A 19,314-nucleotide genomic window follows, 5' to 3' on the forward strand; every position below is an offset into this window, starting at 1 on the left:
GAGATGATGAGTCACAATGCCCCCCTGGACCCACAGCCACCAGACACCCCTACACCTTGTATCCTGCACTACTAGACCCAGGGTCACAGCATGTTCCAGTGTGCCCTCACCTATAGAGGAAGGTCTTCCTTACTAAAGTCAGTTCATAAAGTCTGACAGAGGTGACTGCTTCTTTAAATGTGCAGACACCTACGTAAGGCTACAGGGATCATGAAGAGTGAGGGAAACATGACACCACCAAAGGAATACGGTAAACTTCTAGTAACTGACTCCAAAGAAATAGAAATACAGGAATTGTCCCATAAAGAATTCAAAATAATTGTTCTAAAGGTATTCAGAGAGCTACAAGAGAACACCAATAAATAATTTAATGAAATCGGGAAAACAATACAAGAAATGAGAAGTTCAACAAAGAGATAGAAAATGTAAAAAAGAACCAGAATTTGAAATTTTAGAGCTGAAGAATACAATGACTGAACTAAAGAATTCAATAGAGAGCTTCAACAGCCGACTAAACTGAGCAGAAGAAAGAATCAATGAGCTCAAGGACAGATCACTTGAAATTATCCAGTAAGAGGAACAAAAAGAAAAAAGAATAAAAATGAATAAAGAAAGCTTATAGGACTTATGGGACACTACTAAGAAGGAAAATCTACAGCATTGGAATCCCAAAAAAGAAGAGAGAGAGAAAGGGGCAGAAAGCTTATTTAAAAAAATAATGGCTGAGAACTTCCCAAACCCGAGGAGAGATTTGGATATCCAAGTTCATTAAGCTAACAGGTCACCCCAAAATTTCATTCCAGAATGATCTTCTTTAAGACACATTATAATAAAATTGTGTAAAATCAAAGAGAGAATTTTTAAAGCAGCAAGAGAAAAATTTCTCTCATACAAGAGAACCCCCATAATACTATCAGCAGATTTCTCAGCAGAAACTTTGCAGGCCAGGAGAGAATGGGATGATATATTCAAAATGCTAAAAGAAAAATCTGCCAACCAAGAATACTTTGCCTAGCAAATTGTTCTTCAGAAATGAAGGAAAGATAAAGACTTTCCATAGAAAACAATAGCTGAGGAAGTTTATCACTGCTGGATTTGCATTACAAGAAATGCTGAAAGGTGTTCTTCAAGCTGAAATGAAAGGCCACTAATTAGTAAAATGAAAATATATAAAAATATACAAAACATTGGTAAAGGTAAGTATATAGTCAGATTCAGAATACTCTAATACTGTGATATGGTGGTGTATCAATCACTTAACTCTACTACGAAGATTAAAGGACAGAAGTATTAAAAATAGCTATAATTACAATAATTTGTTAATGAATACACAATATAAAAAGATATAAATTGTGACATCAAAAACATAAAAGGGGGAAGTTAAAGGTAGAGTTTTGTATGCAATTGAAGATAAGTTATTATTAGCTTAGAATAGACTGTTATATCCATAGCATATTTCAAGTAAGCCTCAGGGTAACCACAAAACAAAAACCTATAGTAGATACACACAACATAATGTGAAGGGACTCAAAGTATACCACCATGGAAAATCATGAGTTCACAAGGAAGGAAGAAAAAGAGGAAGAAAGGAACTACCAAACAGCCAGAAAAAAATGGGCATAGTAAATTCTTACCTGTCAATAATTACTTTAAATGTAAATGGATTAAATTCTTCAGTCAAAAGGCACAGAGTGGCTGAATGGATAAATACACAAGACCCAGTGATATGCTGGCTACAAGAGACTCACTTCAGCTTCAAGGATACACATAAGCTCAAAGTGAATTGACGGAAAAAGATATCTCATGCAAATGGAAACCAAAAGAGAGCAGAGGCAGCTATACTTATATCAGACAAAATACACTTTAAGCCAAAACCAGTAAGTAGACACAAAGAAGGTCTTTATATAGTGATGAAGGGGTCAACTCATCAAAAGGATATAACAATTGTAAATATATATGCACCCAGCATTAAAGTCCCTAAATATATTAAACAAATACTAACAGATCTGAACAGAGTAATAGACAACAATACAATAATAGTAGGGGACTTCATTACCCCACTTTCAACAACAGATTGATCATCCAGAGGAAAAACAAATGCCAATTCTTCTCAAACTCTTCCAAAAAATTGAAGAAGATGGAACACTCCTAAACTGATTTTATGAGGCCAGCATCACCCTGATATCAAAGCCAGATGAAGATACTACAAGAAAAGAAAATGACAGGCCAATATGCCTGATGAATATAGATTCAAAAATTTTCAATGATTTGAATTCTCAAACCAAATTCAACAGCATGTTAAAAGGATCATACCACATGATCAAGTGGGATTTATCCCTGGAATGCAAGAATAGATCAACATACACAAATCAATAAATGTGATACACCACATTAATAGAAAGAAAGACAAAAATCATATGATCATCTCAATAGATGCAGAAAAAGCCTTTGACAAAATTCAACATGCTTTCATGACAAAAACTCTCAACAAATTAGGTATAGAAGGAACATATCTCAACATATTTATGACCATATATAACTAACCTGCAGCCAAGATCATACTCAATGGTGAAGGGTTGAAAGTTTTCCCACTAAGATCAGGAACAAGAGGGTGCCAACTCTAACCACACCTATTCAACATAGTACTGGAAGTACTAACCAGAGCAATTAGGCAAGAAAAAGAAATAAAAGGCATCCAGATTGTAAAGGAAGAAGTAAAATCATGTCTATTTGCTGATGACATGATCTTGTATATACAAAATCCTAAAGACTTTACCAAAAGACTGTTAGACCTAATAAATGAGTTCAGTGAAGTTTCAGGATATAAAATCAATATACAAAAATCAGTTGCACTTCTATACACTAACAATGAACTATCTGAAAAAGAAATAAAGAACACAATCCCATTTATGATACCATCAAAAACAATAAAATACTTAGGAATAAATTTACGCAAAGAAGTGAAAGATCTATACACCAAAAACTATATGACATTGATGAAAGAAATTTAAGAAGACATAAATAAACGGAAAGATATCCTATGTTCATGGATCAGAGGGTTAATATTGTTAAAATTTCCATACTACTCAAAGCCATCTATAGATTAAATGCAATCCCTATCAAAGTTCTAATAGCATTTTTCACAGAAATAGGAAAAACAATCCTAAAATTTGTATGGAAACACAAAAGACTTCAAATAGCCAAAGCAATCTTGAGAAAGAACAAAACTGGAGGCATCACACTTCCTGACTTCAAACTATATTACAAATCTATAATAATCAAAACAGTATGGTATTGGCATAAAAACAGACCCATAGGCCAATGGAACAGAACTGAGAGCCCAGAAGTAAACCTACCCGTATACAGTCAACTAATATTTGGCAAGGAAGCCAAGAATACTAAATGGGAAAGGATAGTCTCTCCAATAAATGGTGTTGGGAAAACTGAATATCCACATACAAAAGAATGAAATTGGACCCCTATCTTACACCACTCACAAAAATGAACTCAAAATTGAGGACTTAAATGTAAGATCAGAAACCATAAAACTCCTAGAAGAAAACATAGGGGAAAGCTCCTTGACCTTGGTCTTGACAATGATTTTTTGAGTATGACACCAAAAGCACAAGCAACAAAAGCAAAAATCAACAAGTGGGACTGCATCAAACTAAAAAGCTTCTGCACAGCAAGAGAAACAATCAACAAAATGAAAAAGCAACCTATGGAATGGGAGAAAATATTTGCAAACCATATATCAAATAAGGGGTTAATATCTAAAACATATAAGGAACTCATACAACTCAATAGCAAAAAAACACAAATAATCCATTAAAAAGTGTATTTGATAGACTGAATAAACAGTTTTCCAAAGAAGACATACAAATAGCTAAAAGGTACTCAACATCACTAATCATCAGGGAAATGCAAATCAAAACCACAATGAGATGTCACTTTACACCTGTTAGAAAGGCTATTATCAAAAAGACAACTAAAGCTGAAAAGGATGTGGAGAAAATGGAACCCTGGTACATTGTTGGTGGGAACATAAATTGGGTCAGCCACTAAGGAAAACAGTATGGGAGTTTCTCAAACAATGAAAAATAGAACTACCATTCGATCCAGCAGTCCAACTTCTGGGTATATATCTGAAGAAGACGAAATCAGGATCTCCAAGAGATACCTGCACTCCCATGTTCATTGCAGCATTATTCACAATGGCCAAGACTTGGAAACAACCTAAGTGTCCATCAATGTATTAATAGATAAAGAAAATGTGAGATGTGTGTGTGTGTGTATGAGAGAAAGAGAGAGAGAGAGAGATTACATACATACAATTCAGCCATTAAAAAAGAAAATCCTGGGGCTGGCCCAGTGGAGTAGTGGTTAAGTTCATGCACTTCAGCAGCCTGGGGTTCACAGGTTCCAATTCTGGGCGTGGACCTATGCACCACTCGTCAAGCCATGCTGTGGTGGCATCCCATATACAGAATAGAGGAAGATGGGCACAGATGTTAGCTCAGGGCCAATCTTCCTCAACAAAAAGAGGAAGATTAGCAATGGATGTTAGCTCGGGGCCAATCTTCCTCACAAAAAAAGAAAAGAAAAGAAAAGAAAATCCTGGGTCCAGCCCTGTGGCCGAGTGGTTCAAGTTCTGAATGCTCTACTTCGGCAGCCAGGGTTTGCAGGTTCAGATCTTGGGCATGGACCTGCTCTGCTCACCAGCCATGCTGTGGCAGTGCCCCACATAGAAAATAGGGGAAGATTGATATAGATGTCAGCTCAGTGCTAATCTTCCTCAAGAAGAAAAAGAGCAGGATTGGCAACAGATGTTAGCTCAGGGTCAGGGTGAATCTTCCTCAGCAAAAAAAAAAAAAAAGGTAATTATGTGAAGTAAAGGATGTGTTAAGCAACCTTACTGTGGTAAAGATTTCACAATATAAATATATATCAAATAATCACACTGTACACCTTAAACTTACACAATGTTATATGTCAATTTTATCTCAATAAAGCTGGGGGGGAAGGTCAAATGCCTTCAGAGGCTGGGCAGACAAGAGGTAACAGGGAGTGGTGAGAAAAACAGCCACCCTCTTTAAAGGCATTCAAATTATCATTATTTTTCAAATCACCATGCCAGTCAAACAAAACCTGTCTAAAAGTTAAATTCTGCCTCCAGGGGCCGGCAGTTTAGGATGAGTATAAACTGTAAAATATTATACAAAAATTAATGCTTCAATATCAAAGCATACAAAGAGAAGGCCTTTTCATAACATCTCTGAAATGGAGGTTCAACGTTTCCAAAAGCCTTTGGCTTCCAACGGTTGCTATAATTAGGGTAACCATATAACATATCATCCAAACTGGACACTTTTCAAAATGAAAGGAGGTGCTATTAATTACAGCAGGACAAAGGGGAAACCGAGAACTGTCCCAGGCAAACCAGAATGTATGATCACTCTGATTATAATCATAAAATCACCCACAATCCCTGTTTGACCTAAGATTAAGATCAGATAAAAATCGATGGTATGCTTCTTGGTGGGAACAGATGTCAGATACTGGAGGGGAGGTAAGGGTGGAAGGTGGGACCCAAATGAAATGAGAAGGAAGAAGGGATTTTCCACCCTTAACCCAAGAGGAAAGGAGAAAAGGTTATGAGGCAGATGTGCTGAGCTACAGAAGGGCGTGTAGGCGATGCTGGTTGATATTTTCCTAGTCAGGACAGAAGCTGCAGGGAAAGGCAATTCAGGGATCAGAGAAGCACCAAGAAGCAGGAAGAAACACAGATAGACCAAATGAAGAATGAGCATCAAGACACCAGACTATTGAAGACATACAGGGGAAAAAATCCAAAAGAGGACAGACTGCTACAGGTGCTGTGGGGAAGTAAAAGATCACCAGGGTCAAGAACAATGTACAAAAACAGAGAATGACCTTCCAGAAAGGAAGCTCCTTGCTTCTCCCACTCTACTAGGAATCCCCTTGTGAGAGGAATGGTTGCTTCTCCTGATAACTGGAAATTCCCCAAGGTGAGTGATTATATCTTCCACATTTCCACAAAACTCTTCAAAGTGTGGAGCCAAAGAACCCGAGATAGAGAATTACCCGCTCCCTTCCTTTCCATATGCTCTCCCAAGGTTTGGGCACTGCATACAAGAGATGCCTAGAGCATTGCTGGTGAACTAGTTGTGATCTTTCGGGAAGCGTCTCCCAGCCCCTCCACTCCCTACCTGAACCTCTGTAAGAGGACTTTGGTACCCTGACCCTTCTGATCTGCTTAACTGCCTTATCAACATATCCTTAACTAGTCCAAGGTTCAGGATGACTTATCCCATTTTTTAAGCAGCATATGTCCATTCACAATATCCATTTGTTCTCAAGAGGTAGTGAGGTAGGATTGCCCATCTGTTTTCCTCTCTTTATAATAGTCTCTACATTCTAATTTTTACCCTTTTCTATTATTCATTTATTTTCTCTCTCTCTTATTTTCCTCCCTTCCTGCTTCTCTACTTGGTAGAATCTTTGACCTCCACCTCCTCTGTTTCCTTCTCCCTTCCTAGAACCAGTGTCCGCAGAAGACTTCTAGACTTTCTACAGACCTGAAGCAGCCCTCTGCCCCATCATGGCCAGTCAACAGATTACCGATAAACTGAAGGAGGAAGTGATCTGCCCCATCTGCATTGATGTTCTGCAGGACCCTGTCACCATTGACTGTGGGCACAATTTCTGCCTCAGATGCATCAGCCAGAGTGGGAAAGCATCAGACAACGTTCTCAAATGTCCCTTCTGCAACAAACTTGTGAGGAGGGACATGTTCAGGCCCAACTGGCTGTTGATGAATCTGGTGGAAAAAATCCAAGCTATGGATCCCTCTGAGACACAGCCAGAAAGGGAAGAGCTGAGATGTCTGAGACACGGGGAGAAGTTCCACTACTTCTGTGAGCACGATGGGAAGTTCCTCTGCATGGTGTGTCGTGAATCCAAGAACCACAAATTGCACAACATAACTTTGATAGAAGAAGCTGCCCAGAGTTATCAGGTAGGCATTGGGGGTCCCTTCCCTGTCCCTGCATCAGATCATGAGTTCAGTGAGGACTTGAAAACTGTTACCTCCTCCCTCTGGGTTGGCTCCTCATTGGCCCCCTCCTTGCACTTGAGTAGGCAGTTCAAGGTCAGGCACAGTGGGTTCAAAGGCCTGAGTTTGGAGAACTGCTGCCTGTTGAAATCAAGGCATAATGAAGAATGGAAAGAACATGGAATTTTGAGTCAGAAGGTTTGGGCTCAAATTCAGACTCCTGAGTTCACTGTATTACCCCTCAAGGAATCACTTTACCTCTCTCAGCCTCGGGTGCCTCACCTTTCAAATGGGCAAACAGAATGTACCTGTTAAGAGTTGCTGTATCACAAATGAGGGAAAGTTTGTGGGAGTTCCTTGATAATCCCAAAACACCACCCAAATATTAGTCGTGATTTATTAGTTATAATTTATGCAACATTCCTCGCTTGTAGGTCACTTAGGCTCCAGATTTCTCCCTCCTCCATCATGCCCCCACTCCCTAGATTGAAGAGCAGAGGGGGCTTTAATAATGATTACACCAGGACTCACCCTGATGAGCCTCACCCCCCATCCTGAGAGATCAGGACAGTGTTATGAGGCTGGGAGAACTCTAGGCACAGCTTGCCAAAGCAACTCTCTCTCCATAGGGGCAGCTTCAATCAAAGGTCGAGGTCCTACAGCAAAAGGAGAAGATGATAGTACAACTGAAAGAACAAGGTGAACAGAAGATCAACGTCTTCATGGTAAGAAAAACCTCAGGTGTGGGTCTCTCTGACCCATGAGCTTGGAAGCCAGAAACATCTCTGCAAAAGCTTCTAGAACCTCTTATTACACTGACCACTCAGAAAGAGACCCATAACAAAGAAACAGAGGCCCAGAGCAGGATGGAGTATAGGAGGGGCAGACCGAGAGGGATGGAAAGGATGGTGGCATCGTGGGTCAGGGGTGTGTTCATGCCTTCCCCTCCACTACAGCTCTTGGCTTGCCGTGTGGTAGGAGCACCTTCCATGTCCAGCTTTGTGTTACTGGTGTAGGTTGGTGCTTTGGTCTCCCCCACCTGGGGACAGGTAGTGTAAGGAAAACCAGCCCTGGTATTAGAATCAGAAATACCAGTTTGAAAACTTAGCTCTGCCCCTCATAGTCCCTTACTAACTAGAGATTGATTCCCCAGTCAGAAAATGAAGACATTGCAAACCCACCCAATATCTTCACCTATCTTTTTGTGGTGTCAAAGGAAAAATCTATGTGAAAGATTATAAACTGAAAATCCTTCTGGAAATGTATTAAATACTTAGGTATTAAGTATTAGATACTTAGGTCCTTGAAGGCAAAAATGATAAATCATAAATAAATAACCCAAAACTAAAACTGAGCACATAGTAAGTTCTCCTCACCTGTCCTTTCCTCTCTGTCTGCCACAGCACATTGTTCTGTATTGGTACTCGATATAAACTTAATAAAATTGGAAAATTAAATAAAATGGGCTAGAAGGATCTTTGAACCATCCTCTCATCTTCTGAGTGTCCATTTTCCTTGCCCCCAGGCCCAGGCAGAACTTGAAAAGCAAAAGATCATCACAGAATTCAAGCAGCTTCGTCAGGTCCTAAAGGAAGAGGAGAATTTCCTCCTGTCACGGCTAAACTGGCTGAGTCAGGAGGGGGAGAAGGGCAAGAAACTCTACATCACTTCTGCCGAGGCACAGCTGAACTCTCTCAGGAAGTTTATTGATTCTCTCAAGGCCAAGCAGCACTTGGCGCCCAGCCAGCTGCTTCGGGTAAGAATCCTTTGGGGGCTGAGTTGCAAAAAGGCAGCAGCCCATCTCTAGTGACAGGTCAGAGCTCCGACCACCTGACAGAATACCTGAGATTGCCCCTAGCCTCCTACCCCTAGCCCAGTGCTGTCCAACAGAAATATAACGTGAGCCACATGTGTAATTTTGAAGTATAACGCACACCATGTATATAATTTAGAAATATAGGGCCGGCCCGGTGGCGCAAGCTGTTAAGTGTGCGCACTCCGCTGCGGCCGCCTGGGTCCGCCGGTTTGGATCCCGGTGCACACCGAGGCACCGCTTGGCAAGCCATGCTGTGGCGGCGGCCCATATAAAGTGGAGGAAGATGGACATGGATGTTAGCCCACGGCCAGTCTTCCTCAGCAAAAAGAGGAGGATTGGCAGATGTTAGCTCAGGGCCAATCTTCCTCACAAAAAAAAAAAAAAGAAAAAAAGAAATATAATGTGAACCATATATGTAATTTAGAATTATATCGCAAGCCATATATGTAATTTAAAATTTTTTCTAGTAGCCACATTAAAAAGATAAGAAACAGGTAAAATTAATTTTAATAAAATATTTTAATATATCCAAAATATCGTTTCAACCTGTTGACCAATATTTTAAAAATATTAATGAAACATTTTATGATCTCGGTTTTTTTCTTCTTTTTTATACTGAGTCTTTGAAACCTGTTATATTTTACATGTCAGCAGACCTCCACTTGGATGCTAAATTTTCAATGGTTGAAGTAAAATGCAGTCCTACCAAATCAACATAGCTGTGTTTAATGGAAAAAGTACTTACACTGCTTCAGTTTTTAAATTTAAGTTTGGATTAGTGAAAATTCAATAAAATTAAAAATTCAGTTCCTTATAATACTCGCCGCATTTCAAGTGTTCAGTAGCCATGTGTGGCTGGTGGCTACCATATTGGACAGTGCGGGTCTAGCTGATGAGCAAAATAAGCTGAGATCGCCCCGAATTCATCTCCTGCTCCTGTCACCGCCAAATACGGGTCCTCTACTCACCGCAAAGACAAGCCAATAGTCCAGAGACAAGGTGGTAGGAGAAAAAGGGCCTTTTATTATTATTACAGCTTGCTAGCAAGGGGGAAGATGGCGGACTAGGGTCCATAAAGAACCATCTTAAAACTACAAACTTTTGAAACAGTTATATAGGGTAAATGGGCTGAAAGGGGGTGGTGGGGTTCGGAATGTGACCATCTGGTGTTGTAGTCCTCGACACGCCGGATCATCCCTTTTTCTTGTCACTGGCGATGGATACCAGCATAGGGGCTCCTTTCTGAAGGTCATTACATTCCTGGGAAAACTTAAAGAACAAAAAGTTACTGTCTTATCACAATAAGGAGGTTTATGTGTAAGCTAAGGCTGAGAAAGTAGCAGAGCATGCATATTGCTCACAAGCAGGTGTGGACTTATCCAGGCTACGTGTAAACTAAAGCATTGCAGACTCAACAAAGGGGTGCCTTGTGGATCAGGGTTATTTATAGTTCCAACATGATTCCATTCTACAAGATGGCTTCCCTTATGCTAACTTATGCTAACCTGTGACTGTATATCTATCATAGCTATTTAAGCAGCACTAACACTCCCACCAATTCAGGAATCCATTTCTTTCTTTCAAGAAAGATCATGTTAAGCTATTCCAGCCCTTCTCCTGCCCTCCCTCTCCTGTCTCTGGTTTAGTCCCAGAGACAAAACTCATCTCCAGAATCTCACTCCGACTTCCCCTCAGTTCCTCGTGAGGTCCAATCATTTTCCTGCCCACTGGCATATCAGACAGTTCTTGGAGGAGTCTTTATGGGGAGTGGGAAGAGAGAAGGTGGCTTGGAGGTGTCCTCACTCCACCTGCTCTGCCCACACCCAGCAGAGTCTGCACTTCCTCCTTGGCTCCTGTAAAACAGCCAGGTGCTAAGGTTGTGCTGTTTCTCTTTCTCTTCTAGGACGTCAAAACTGTCCTGTACAGGTATGATGGGCCATCCCAAATGCACTTTGCCTACTGATTCACTCATCCTACAATGTTCAACATATACTCAAACACATTCAACATTCCTCCCTCACAAATTCCCATACATTCTGTCTAACTTTGCAGTCAAATACTTAGGCTGCAGGTAGGAAAGGCCTAAGCTGAGCATATTAGCAGGTAGGTTGGTTGCTAAAGAGAAGAGCTGTTTTCTTCAGGTTCCTGTTTCTTCAGCATGGATTCTCCTCTTTCCTTGACCCTCCTGCATGCCACCTTGTTCAACTGGATGGCTCCTGGGTCACCTACTCCATCTCCCTGCCCCTTCCTCCTCTCCTCTTTCTCTTCTCTCCTTCTCTCTGGCTTCATCTTCCATCTTCATTTCCATCTCTCCCTGTGCCCCACCTCACCCTGGCCCCATATCCCTAGCCCTGACCTCCCAACTCCCAGCTCACTACCCCCTGACTTCCCCCTCACCCTCAGGACACCATCTCCTTGTCACAGCTTTCCTCCCCTGCATCCCATCCTCTGAGCTCACCATCCAGCTTAGCCATATCTTCCTAGGAGTGACGGGTTTCCCTATCTGAGCCTAACCCCTGTTCCTCTGGTCCTGGAGAAAAAACTCAGTGAAGCACAATCAAGACACGACTCCCTCACAGAGAGCCTGAAGAGATTCAAAGGTAAGGAAAAAGCTGTCTCCTTCTCCATTCACCGCCCTCTAGAAGAGTCTTCCCCCATCACCCCATGGTAACTGGACTGTAACTTCGCCTACATGCCAATCATAATCACAGGGCCTCTCAAATGCCAAGCTCTCTGCTGAGCACTTCCCATGCATCACTGTGCTTCCTTTCAGGCATTTCTTACACCCTATCTTAATCATATGTCATTTGTCTGCCTCCCTGACTCCTGTGAGAGCCACAAGGGGCCCCCTTGCCTAGGGCAGTGGCTGTCAGGAAGTTGGTGCTCAGTTGTCCGGTGGACCAGACAGAAGGCAGGGCCCTGCCTACCCAGGGCCCTCAGGCAGGGACTGTGTGATCTCCAGCAAGTGGCTGTTACTGCTCTGGTGCACACTGGAGCGCTGTCTATTCCTGAACATAGATTCAAAGTCAATGACATTCTGGGGAAGTCCCTCTTCCAGCCTTACAGGAAACAGAAATAAGTAAGAACAGAAGTGGATGACTTGGGATGTTCCATCAGATATCTTTCAAAAACTTGTCTAGGTTTGCAACTAGGAAGAAGATTCGGTATTTGTAAGGAATCCCCCTTCACTGGGAGGGCTGTGCTTGTCTAAGCCAGGAGTAAAGACAACTGGATGGAGTTTTCTTCCTAGAAATATCACAAGACACCCCCACCACACACACATACACCTGCCATGTGCCTATGGAAAAGGAGGGCCAGGGCAACGCCCCAAGGACCCTACCCATTCAGCCAGGAATCTCCACTCGCCAGGCGCAAACAGGGAACAGTGTTTGGCTTTGTTCTTAGTTCTGTTGTTTGAGCTTTTCTTTCCCCCAGTAACTGCTCTGCTTTGTCCAGCTCTCCTATCCCACTGGGTGTAATCTCACCAGATCCAGCAACTTTATAGTCACTCCAAGTTTAAAATAGTTTAGTTCCAGTTTAGAATTTCAATGAAGGGCCCCCTGCCCCGTCCACTTCAGCATGGAATTGGGAGTGGGGGAGGGGCTTCAAAGGCAAAGCTTATGGTGGAGCTGGGCATGGTCTGTTTTGTCTCCCTCACATACACACAAACATGGTCCCCCAACTCACACCCGGCCCTATTAAAGCACAAGTGGAGTAGGTGCTGGAGAATCTGCTCATCACACTGATCCCATCTCCATAGTCCCCTAGTCTGAGGATTATCACTCCCAGTTGGGGGACAAAGGGGTCTGGGAACCCAGGGGTGGAGGTGGGGGTGGCTGGAGCCTGAAGGGCCTTGTAGGCACTGTGCTCCCAGCAATGTTTCCTCTGCTCTGGCTCTAGGTATGTGGACCCCTCATAAGAGGGTCACTGAGTGTTCCCCATGGCCAGGCTGGTGGCTCTCAGGACTCCTGGAGCAGTCAGGCACTAGAAAGGGGCAGAGCCCCAGAGAAAGCCCCCACCCGGGGGCCCCACCTTATAGTTTAATAGTCTAAATTCAAGAGTGCTGTCAATGAAGAACACACATAAATTTCACAAGACTTTAGCAGGAAAACAGAATGTAAAATATAGCAATAGTTTCTTCTACTACATGTTGAAATAACAATATATCATTAAAATTAATTTTACCCGTTTCTTTTCACTTTTTGTTAATGTGATGACTAGAAAACTTAAAATGATATTTGTGGCTCAGATTATATGTCTACTGGACAGTGCCATGCTAGATAGCCACTTCAGGGAAGCAGAAAGGGAATCTCTCAGTGATTTATACCTTCTTGGTCCACTAAGAACATGAGAGACAAATCCAGCTCCCACTTCTCCAAGGCATTTCGCATCAGTGCCCTGCTTTGCGGTCCTGGGTTCCTTGCTCAGCCTCTCTGGACTCTCTCCATCTCATTCCATTCTCTCCCCACAGACAACATCCAGGCTGATAGGAAGAAAGATAAAAGCAAATTTCTCAAAGGCATGAACGAAAACAACAGAACGAGCTGTAAGTAGGGACTGATAGTTTCTCCTGCCATGTGGGAAAACTGAGAAAAGCAAAGGGGAAGAACTCTGTCTCGATGATTACATGAAAGCCAAATACAGTGAATACCCATCCCTCAGCTGATTGAGAAGAACAGGCATATGGAGATGTTTTATTATTTTAAACTCAGGTAACTCACAAAACAGTGACTAATCTCAAAATTTAGAGGTATCAAAAGTAATAGAAATTGTAAATTTATTTCTTCATTCCTCAGAGTAAGTGAGGAAAAGGTGGGACAAGGAGGAGGTGGAAGCAACTCAGTCTCTGTACTATTAGCTCCCCCCACCACATGCCGGGTTTCTAGGTAAGCCCTCCTGGGTGCGAGGTCAGGACAGCTGGGGGGATGGAGACCCACTGTAACAACAGCCTATACCAAAGTCATCAGAGATGGTTCCACCACCTGAGATGGTAACACTAGAAGTATCATTTCTTAAAGACACACTGTGTGCTAAGCACCCCACATCTGATAGTTCAAAATGCCACAACTATCCTCCAAGGTGGGTGTTATTGTCTGCAATTTACAGATAAGTGAGGTCTCCGAAACTCCAGGGAGGTGAGGTAAGTCACTCAGGTCATGTGACTATGAAGTGGAAGAAACTGAATTAGAACTCATTTTGCAGAAGCTGGAAACTATAATGCATTGCAACGCCAGAGAGCAGGATTTAGGGATTCTATTTCACCAGTGTTTCTCCACGAGAGGAGTTATTGGCATTGGCAGAGGATAAGTCTCCGTTGTGTTCCCTGCCTTGTGCCCTCTTGAATGTTTCACATTCCAGGCCCCACGAAGCACTATAGGCCAGAACCCCCCTCCTGCTGTCACCGAGACAATCCACAAGTTTCTACTCTTCTCCATGGGTGCAAAGGGTCCTCACTGAGAACCACTGACTGTTGTTCTTATTGTTTGGTGTCAGGGTGTCGGTGTTTGTTTTTAATTTGCAGCTTCTGGTGATCAAGACCAAAATTGGTTTTCTCTCCCCGATTCCTAGGGTTTTCATTATATTCTCCGTTAGAGAAAAGTACTGGTAAAACGAACAGCACCTCGGAGCCTGAGTCACCCTCACCAGGTAGGAATTCTGCCCCTGAACCTTGGAGGCTTCCTGTGGTGTAGTGAGGGGACCTCCAAGTCTACAGGGGGTCAGAATGCTCTATCCACCCAAAGCACAAACAGGAATGCACTGACCTGACCCTGCAGGGGAAGCGGGGAGACCAGACTGCAGACAGAACTTCCTAACGTACCAGATGGTCCTCCCTGACGACAGCTAGGTGGAAACGAGCGACTTCTCTCAGTTCTAGCCTGAGATGGAGGGGAATAGGGACAGAGCAGAGAGAGGGAATTAGAGAGACTATAAGAGGGACTGGGGGTTGGGAGACAGGGAGGAAGAGCTGTGGAATCTACAGTTCTTGAAGACTTCAGATGCTAAGATGGCGTGGGCAGACATGGCAGGTGGGGACAGAGGGCTTCTCATCCATCTCCTCTACTCCTTCCCAAATTACACCTCCCTCAGGCAATAATACGCCCACCTCCTGATGAACTTACTCCTACCTTGTTCAGGCGTACTTTCTTGAGTCTAACCTTTGTCACTCCTGCTGTGTCTAGAGCTCAGCAGCACTTTCTGGCAGTGGAGGATTATTGCTGCTTTGCTCCCACTGACCTCTCTTTTCTCCTTTCCTTCTCCCTCCAAGGCAACAGAATAACTAAACCAGCGCCACCAAATCCCCGCGCCGCAACTCCATTCCACCCCCTAGCGGAGGCCGCCTTGGCTGGGAAAGCCACCCCTCCAGCATTGCTCCAACGCCGAAGCAGGGCCTCATTTGCTGGGTTTCTCCTAAACCAAGCCCGCTCTGAGAACCCGAGGAGCCCTGGCGCTGAGCGGACTGAGGAGCGCAAGGTGGCGCTGAGTGAGTAGCCGAGTGCGGTCAAGAGTCCCTGACTGAGTGGAGTCGGGCTGAGGAAGCGGAACGTGGGGGAGAGGCCCAGACTACTGAGAATGGCGGTGGTGGTGGTGTTGAAGACTTGGAGAAAGGATGCGGGTGTTCAATAAAAAGAGGAAAAGACGACCGCAGACGCCCAGCGCCCCCGCCCCACGCTTGGCTGCTCCTGATTGCTTTGGCTGTGGTGCCCCCTGGTGGATAAAGGAAGTCCCCATAGCTGACTCTCTGTTCCACCTTTTTTTTCTTTTGTTTTCCTTTTTTCTTTTTTTTTTTTAACTACTTACCCAGGCAGCTGTTCAGCTAGGGGTGGGGTCTAGAGAGGAGTAAGGCCCGCTTGGGTCACAATCCGTTTAACCCATCCCCATGAACCTGACCGCTCTCTCCTCTTCCCCACGTTCCCACATCCTCCATCTCTCTCAACCTTCCACATCCAGCAAAGGAAAATTAAATAATATTGCAGTAAGAGAGTATGAGACTAGATAACAAATCAGGAGATAGAATGAGGTCCCCATTCCTAAATCGTTAGCAGAGACTGGAACCACCGCTACTCAAACCATTGTAGAGGGTGGATGGGGCCCTTCTAACCTTGATAAACAATGACTCAAAGTCCAAATCCAATTGGAAGTGTGCGTGAGTGGTGGGGTGGGAGCTGACTCTTCCTCCTTCTGTATTCCAACTCTTCATTCATCCTTATCTTTGAGGGGCTCCACTTTAGAAAATTAACTCGAGCTCAGAAAGTCTGAGCCTCGACATCTCTTATATTAGCCCCAAAGTGTGTTTTAGATATGAGAATCAGGGACCACAGGAAACGGGGAAGAGGAGATAGTCTCAGCTTTGGGTATTGAAATGACACCCCCTACCACCAGTGGAGACTTCTGCTCTGCACCCACAGAGCAGCATATGGTGAAATTTAGGGATTAACTTCAAGGAGCAGGAGGGAGGCTTGGACTTCTCTGGGGACAAGGAGGGCTGTGACGTGGAAGAGAAAGCCTCCCTTAGCTTCACCCAAGGGGAGCTCAGAGGTGGGTGGCTGGACGAGTTGACCCAGGGTGGCTCCTCTTTCTCCTCCTCATTTTCCCGCAGCCCCCCTGACCCTGGATGAGGCCTCGGCCCACCCAGACCTCGTCATTTCCCAGGATCTGAAGACAGTGACACTGGACTTCATTCCTCAGAACTCGGCTGAGCCCGCCGACCCTGCGTGCTTTTTCCCGTTCTGCTGCGTTCTGGCCTCGCCCGGCCTCTCCTCCGGGCGCCAGGCCTGGGAGGCGGAGCTCCGAGGGCCAGAGGGCGGGGCCTGCCTGGTGGGCGTGGCCTCGGAGCTAGTACCCCGGAGAGGCTTCTTGGTGGTGGGGCCCTTGACCGGCTTCTGGGCGCTGCGCATCGCGGGCTCCGAGTGCCAGGCGCTCACCGAGACCGGAGCCAGGGAGGATCTCACGGTTCGTCCAACGAAAGTAGGCGTCCGCGTGGATCACGAGTGCGGGGAGGTCGTCTTCTACGACGCCACCACGAGCAAACACATCTACACCTTCCACACCTCCTTCCCGGGGCAGATCTTCCCCTTTTTCCGGCTCCTGTTTCCCGGCACCCAGATCACCCTGAATCCCTAGAGTTGTTCCTTTGCCTTCCTCTCTATCTTCTCCCGATACCCCCTCACTTGGGGATGTGCTGCAGCTGGTAGAGTTGAAGTTAGGCTTCCAGGAGCCCTTTAGGAGGGTTCTAGTCTTCCGGCTTCTTGGTCCAGGCCTGATGTCTCTGACCCCGCTTTAAATTTTCCTTCTTTCTCTCAGTCCGCCTCCCCTCAATATGCCTAGGTCGAAAGAAAGCCTCAAATGCATGAAAAGACTCTGCACAAGGCTATTCACTGCAGCACTGTTTGTAGTAGGACTAAACTGAAAACAAGCCAAATGTAAACCAACAGGTGATGGTTGAAAACGATGCGATGAGAAAGCCGCATCCAGCTGCATCCTGGTTGAGATGCAGAGACCAGAGACTGGACAACTGACCCCGTTCTGCCCCTTTCTTCTCCTCCACTTCATTTTCCAAAGCTCTGCGATCCTGGATGTGGCCTTGGCCCATCTGGACCTCTTCCTTTCTGGGGATCTGAAAAATGTGACGCTGGATGTTCTCTCTCCTGGAGACTCAACCACGCCCACCCCCATGCCTTCATTCTATCCAGTTTGCAAATGAGGACTGTCTATGACTTATTATAGGATGACCTCCAGGATATATCGTTGAGTGAAAAAAATAAGGTGAGGAACAGTACACATAGTATGCTACATTTTGCCTAAGAAAAGGGGAATGTAAATATACATATTTGTTTGCTTGTATTTATTTTTGTAGGTGGAAGGATAAACCAAAACCTAACCAAAACGGTTACCTATGGGGGGAAAGGAAACTCAGATGTAAGGGATAGAAATTAGTCTTTGGAACCATGTAAATGTTTTACATCATTATAAAACAAAATTAAGTTAAAACAAGACAAAATGAATCTAACTGTGTATGTAGTTGGCAGCTTAAACACTCAGAGAAGAGTTATTTTACGTGACTTTAAAATATAGTTATTCGGGCCGGCCCTGTGGCTTAGCGGTTAAGTGCGCGCGCTCTGATACTGGCGGCCTGGGGCCCGGATCCCGGGCGCGCATGGGCGCAGCGCTTTTCTGGCCATGCTGAGGCCGGGTCCCACATACAGCAATTGGAAGGATGTGCAGCTACAACATACAACTGTCTACTGGGGCTTTGGGGGAAAAAATAAATAAATAAAATTTAAAAAAATAAAATGCAGTTATTTGACTGTATATACTTACTGGGATAAATACTAATGACAAAACAAATTGCAAGTAAAACAAATTTTTCAGTTATCATCTTGGTAATAATAATTTTATTGTTGTTATTCTGAATCTATTATTTATATGTGTGCATATACATATATGTAGGATAAAGCAAATACGTAATTATGTTACTGTTACTAGGAACCCAAGATTTTCAACCTAAAAGAAAAGATTAAATTTTCTCTTATGTATATGACATAAAAGAAGAGGAATAAAAGCATAATTCCAAATGTGAATTGGAAAATCAGTATAAACTCATAATGTATTTTCTCTTAAAAAAGGATAAAATGTATTTCTTAGCTCTGTTTACAAAGACCTAATAATAATGGCCTAACTGGATGCACTGAGTGGGCACTGCTTACACCCAGAGGGTGGTCTCTAAATATTATTGCCCACTGAAAAGAAAATGGCTCCTTGGAGAACTGGCTAATTCTAGGTCTGGGAGAAGAAATACACAAGATGACTCTGGAACATCTTGTCACACCAGACTGTGAGAAAGCTGCTGGAGTCACATCAAAAATGACTCAAGAGCCAACTTGAAGGGTCAAAGATGGGATACTTTTAGCATCAATAAGGATAATAACTGCAATTGATTGAAACAATCAAATATGTAAAAACCCCATCAGTTCATTATAATAATTAAACACTAAACTCATTGGTCACTTTTGGAGGATGCTTGGAACCCACTCAACTTTTTTTATTTATTTTTTTATGAGGAAGATCAGCCCTGAGCTAACATCCATGCCAATCCTCCTCTTTTTGCTGAGGAAGACCAGCCCTGCGCTAACATCTACTGCTAGTCCTCCTCCTTTTTCTCCCCAAAGCCCCAGTAGATAGGTGTATGTCATAGTTGCACATCCTTCTAGTTGCTGTATGTGGGATGCGGCCTCAGCATGGCCGGAGGAGCGGTGCATCAGTGCGTGCCCGGGATCACGGCCTGGGCCGCCAGCAGCGGAGCGTGCACACTTAACTGCTAAGCTGCGGGACCGGCCCCTCAACTTTCTGAAAACTGGCAAAATAAAGAGAAAGACTCAGTATTTATGCTACCATTCTTGTACAGACATATCTAGGATAACCAAAT

At 43.8% G+C, this 19,314-nt stretch overlaps 1 protein-coding gene across 1 annotated transcript; it reads left to right on the plus strand.

Annotated features, from left to right (window-relative positions):
- Positions 1–6,622: 6,622 nt before the first annotated feature.
- On the plus strand, positions 6,623–17,560 carry TRIM31 (tripartite motif containing 31). Its single transcript, XM_058553877.1, has 8 exons — positions 6,623–7,039; positions 7,705–7,800; positions 8,601–8,831; positions 10,795–10,817; positions 11,376–11,491; positions 13,363–13,437; positions 15,220–15,372; positions 16,489–17,560. The coding sequence occupies exons 1-8, from the start codon at positions 6,623–6,625 to the stop codon at positions 17,010–17,012; spliced, it is 1,635 nt and encodes a 544-aa protein (XP_058409860.1). The 3' UTR covers positions 17,013–17,560.
- Positions 17,561–19,314: the final 1,754 nt, after the last annotated feature.

This window comes from Diceros bicornis, chromosome 14 (genome assembly GCF_020826845.1).
Source record: "Diceros bicornis minor isolate mBicDic1 chromosome 14, mDicBic1.mat.cur, whole genome shotgun sequence".
NCBI classification, from domain to species: domain Eukaryota; kingdom Metazoa; phylum Chordata; class Mammalia; order Perissodactyla; family Rhinocerotidae; genus Diceros; species Diceros bicornis.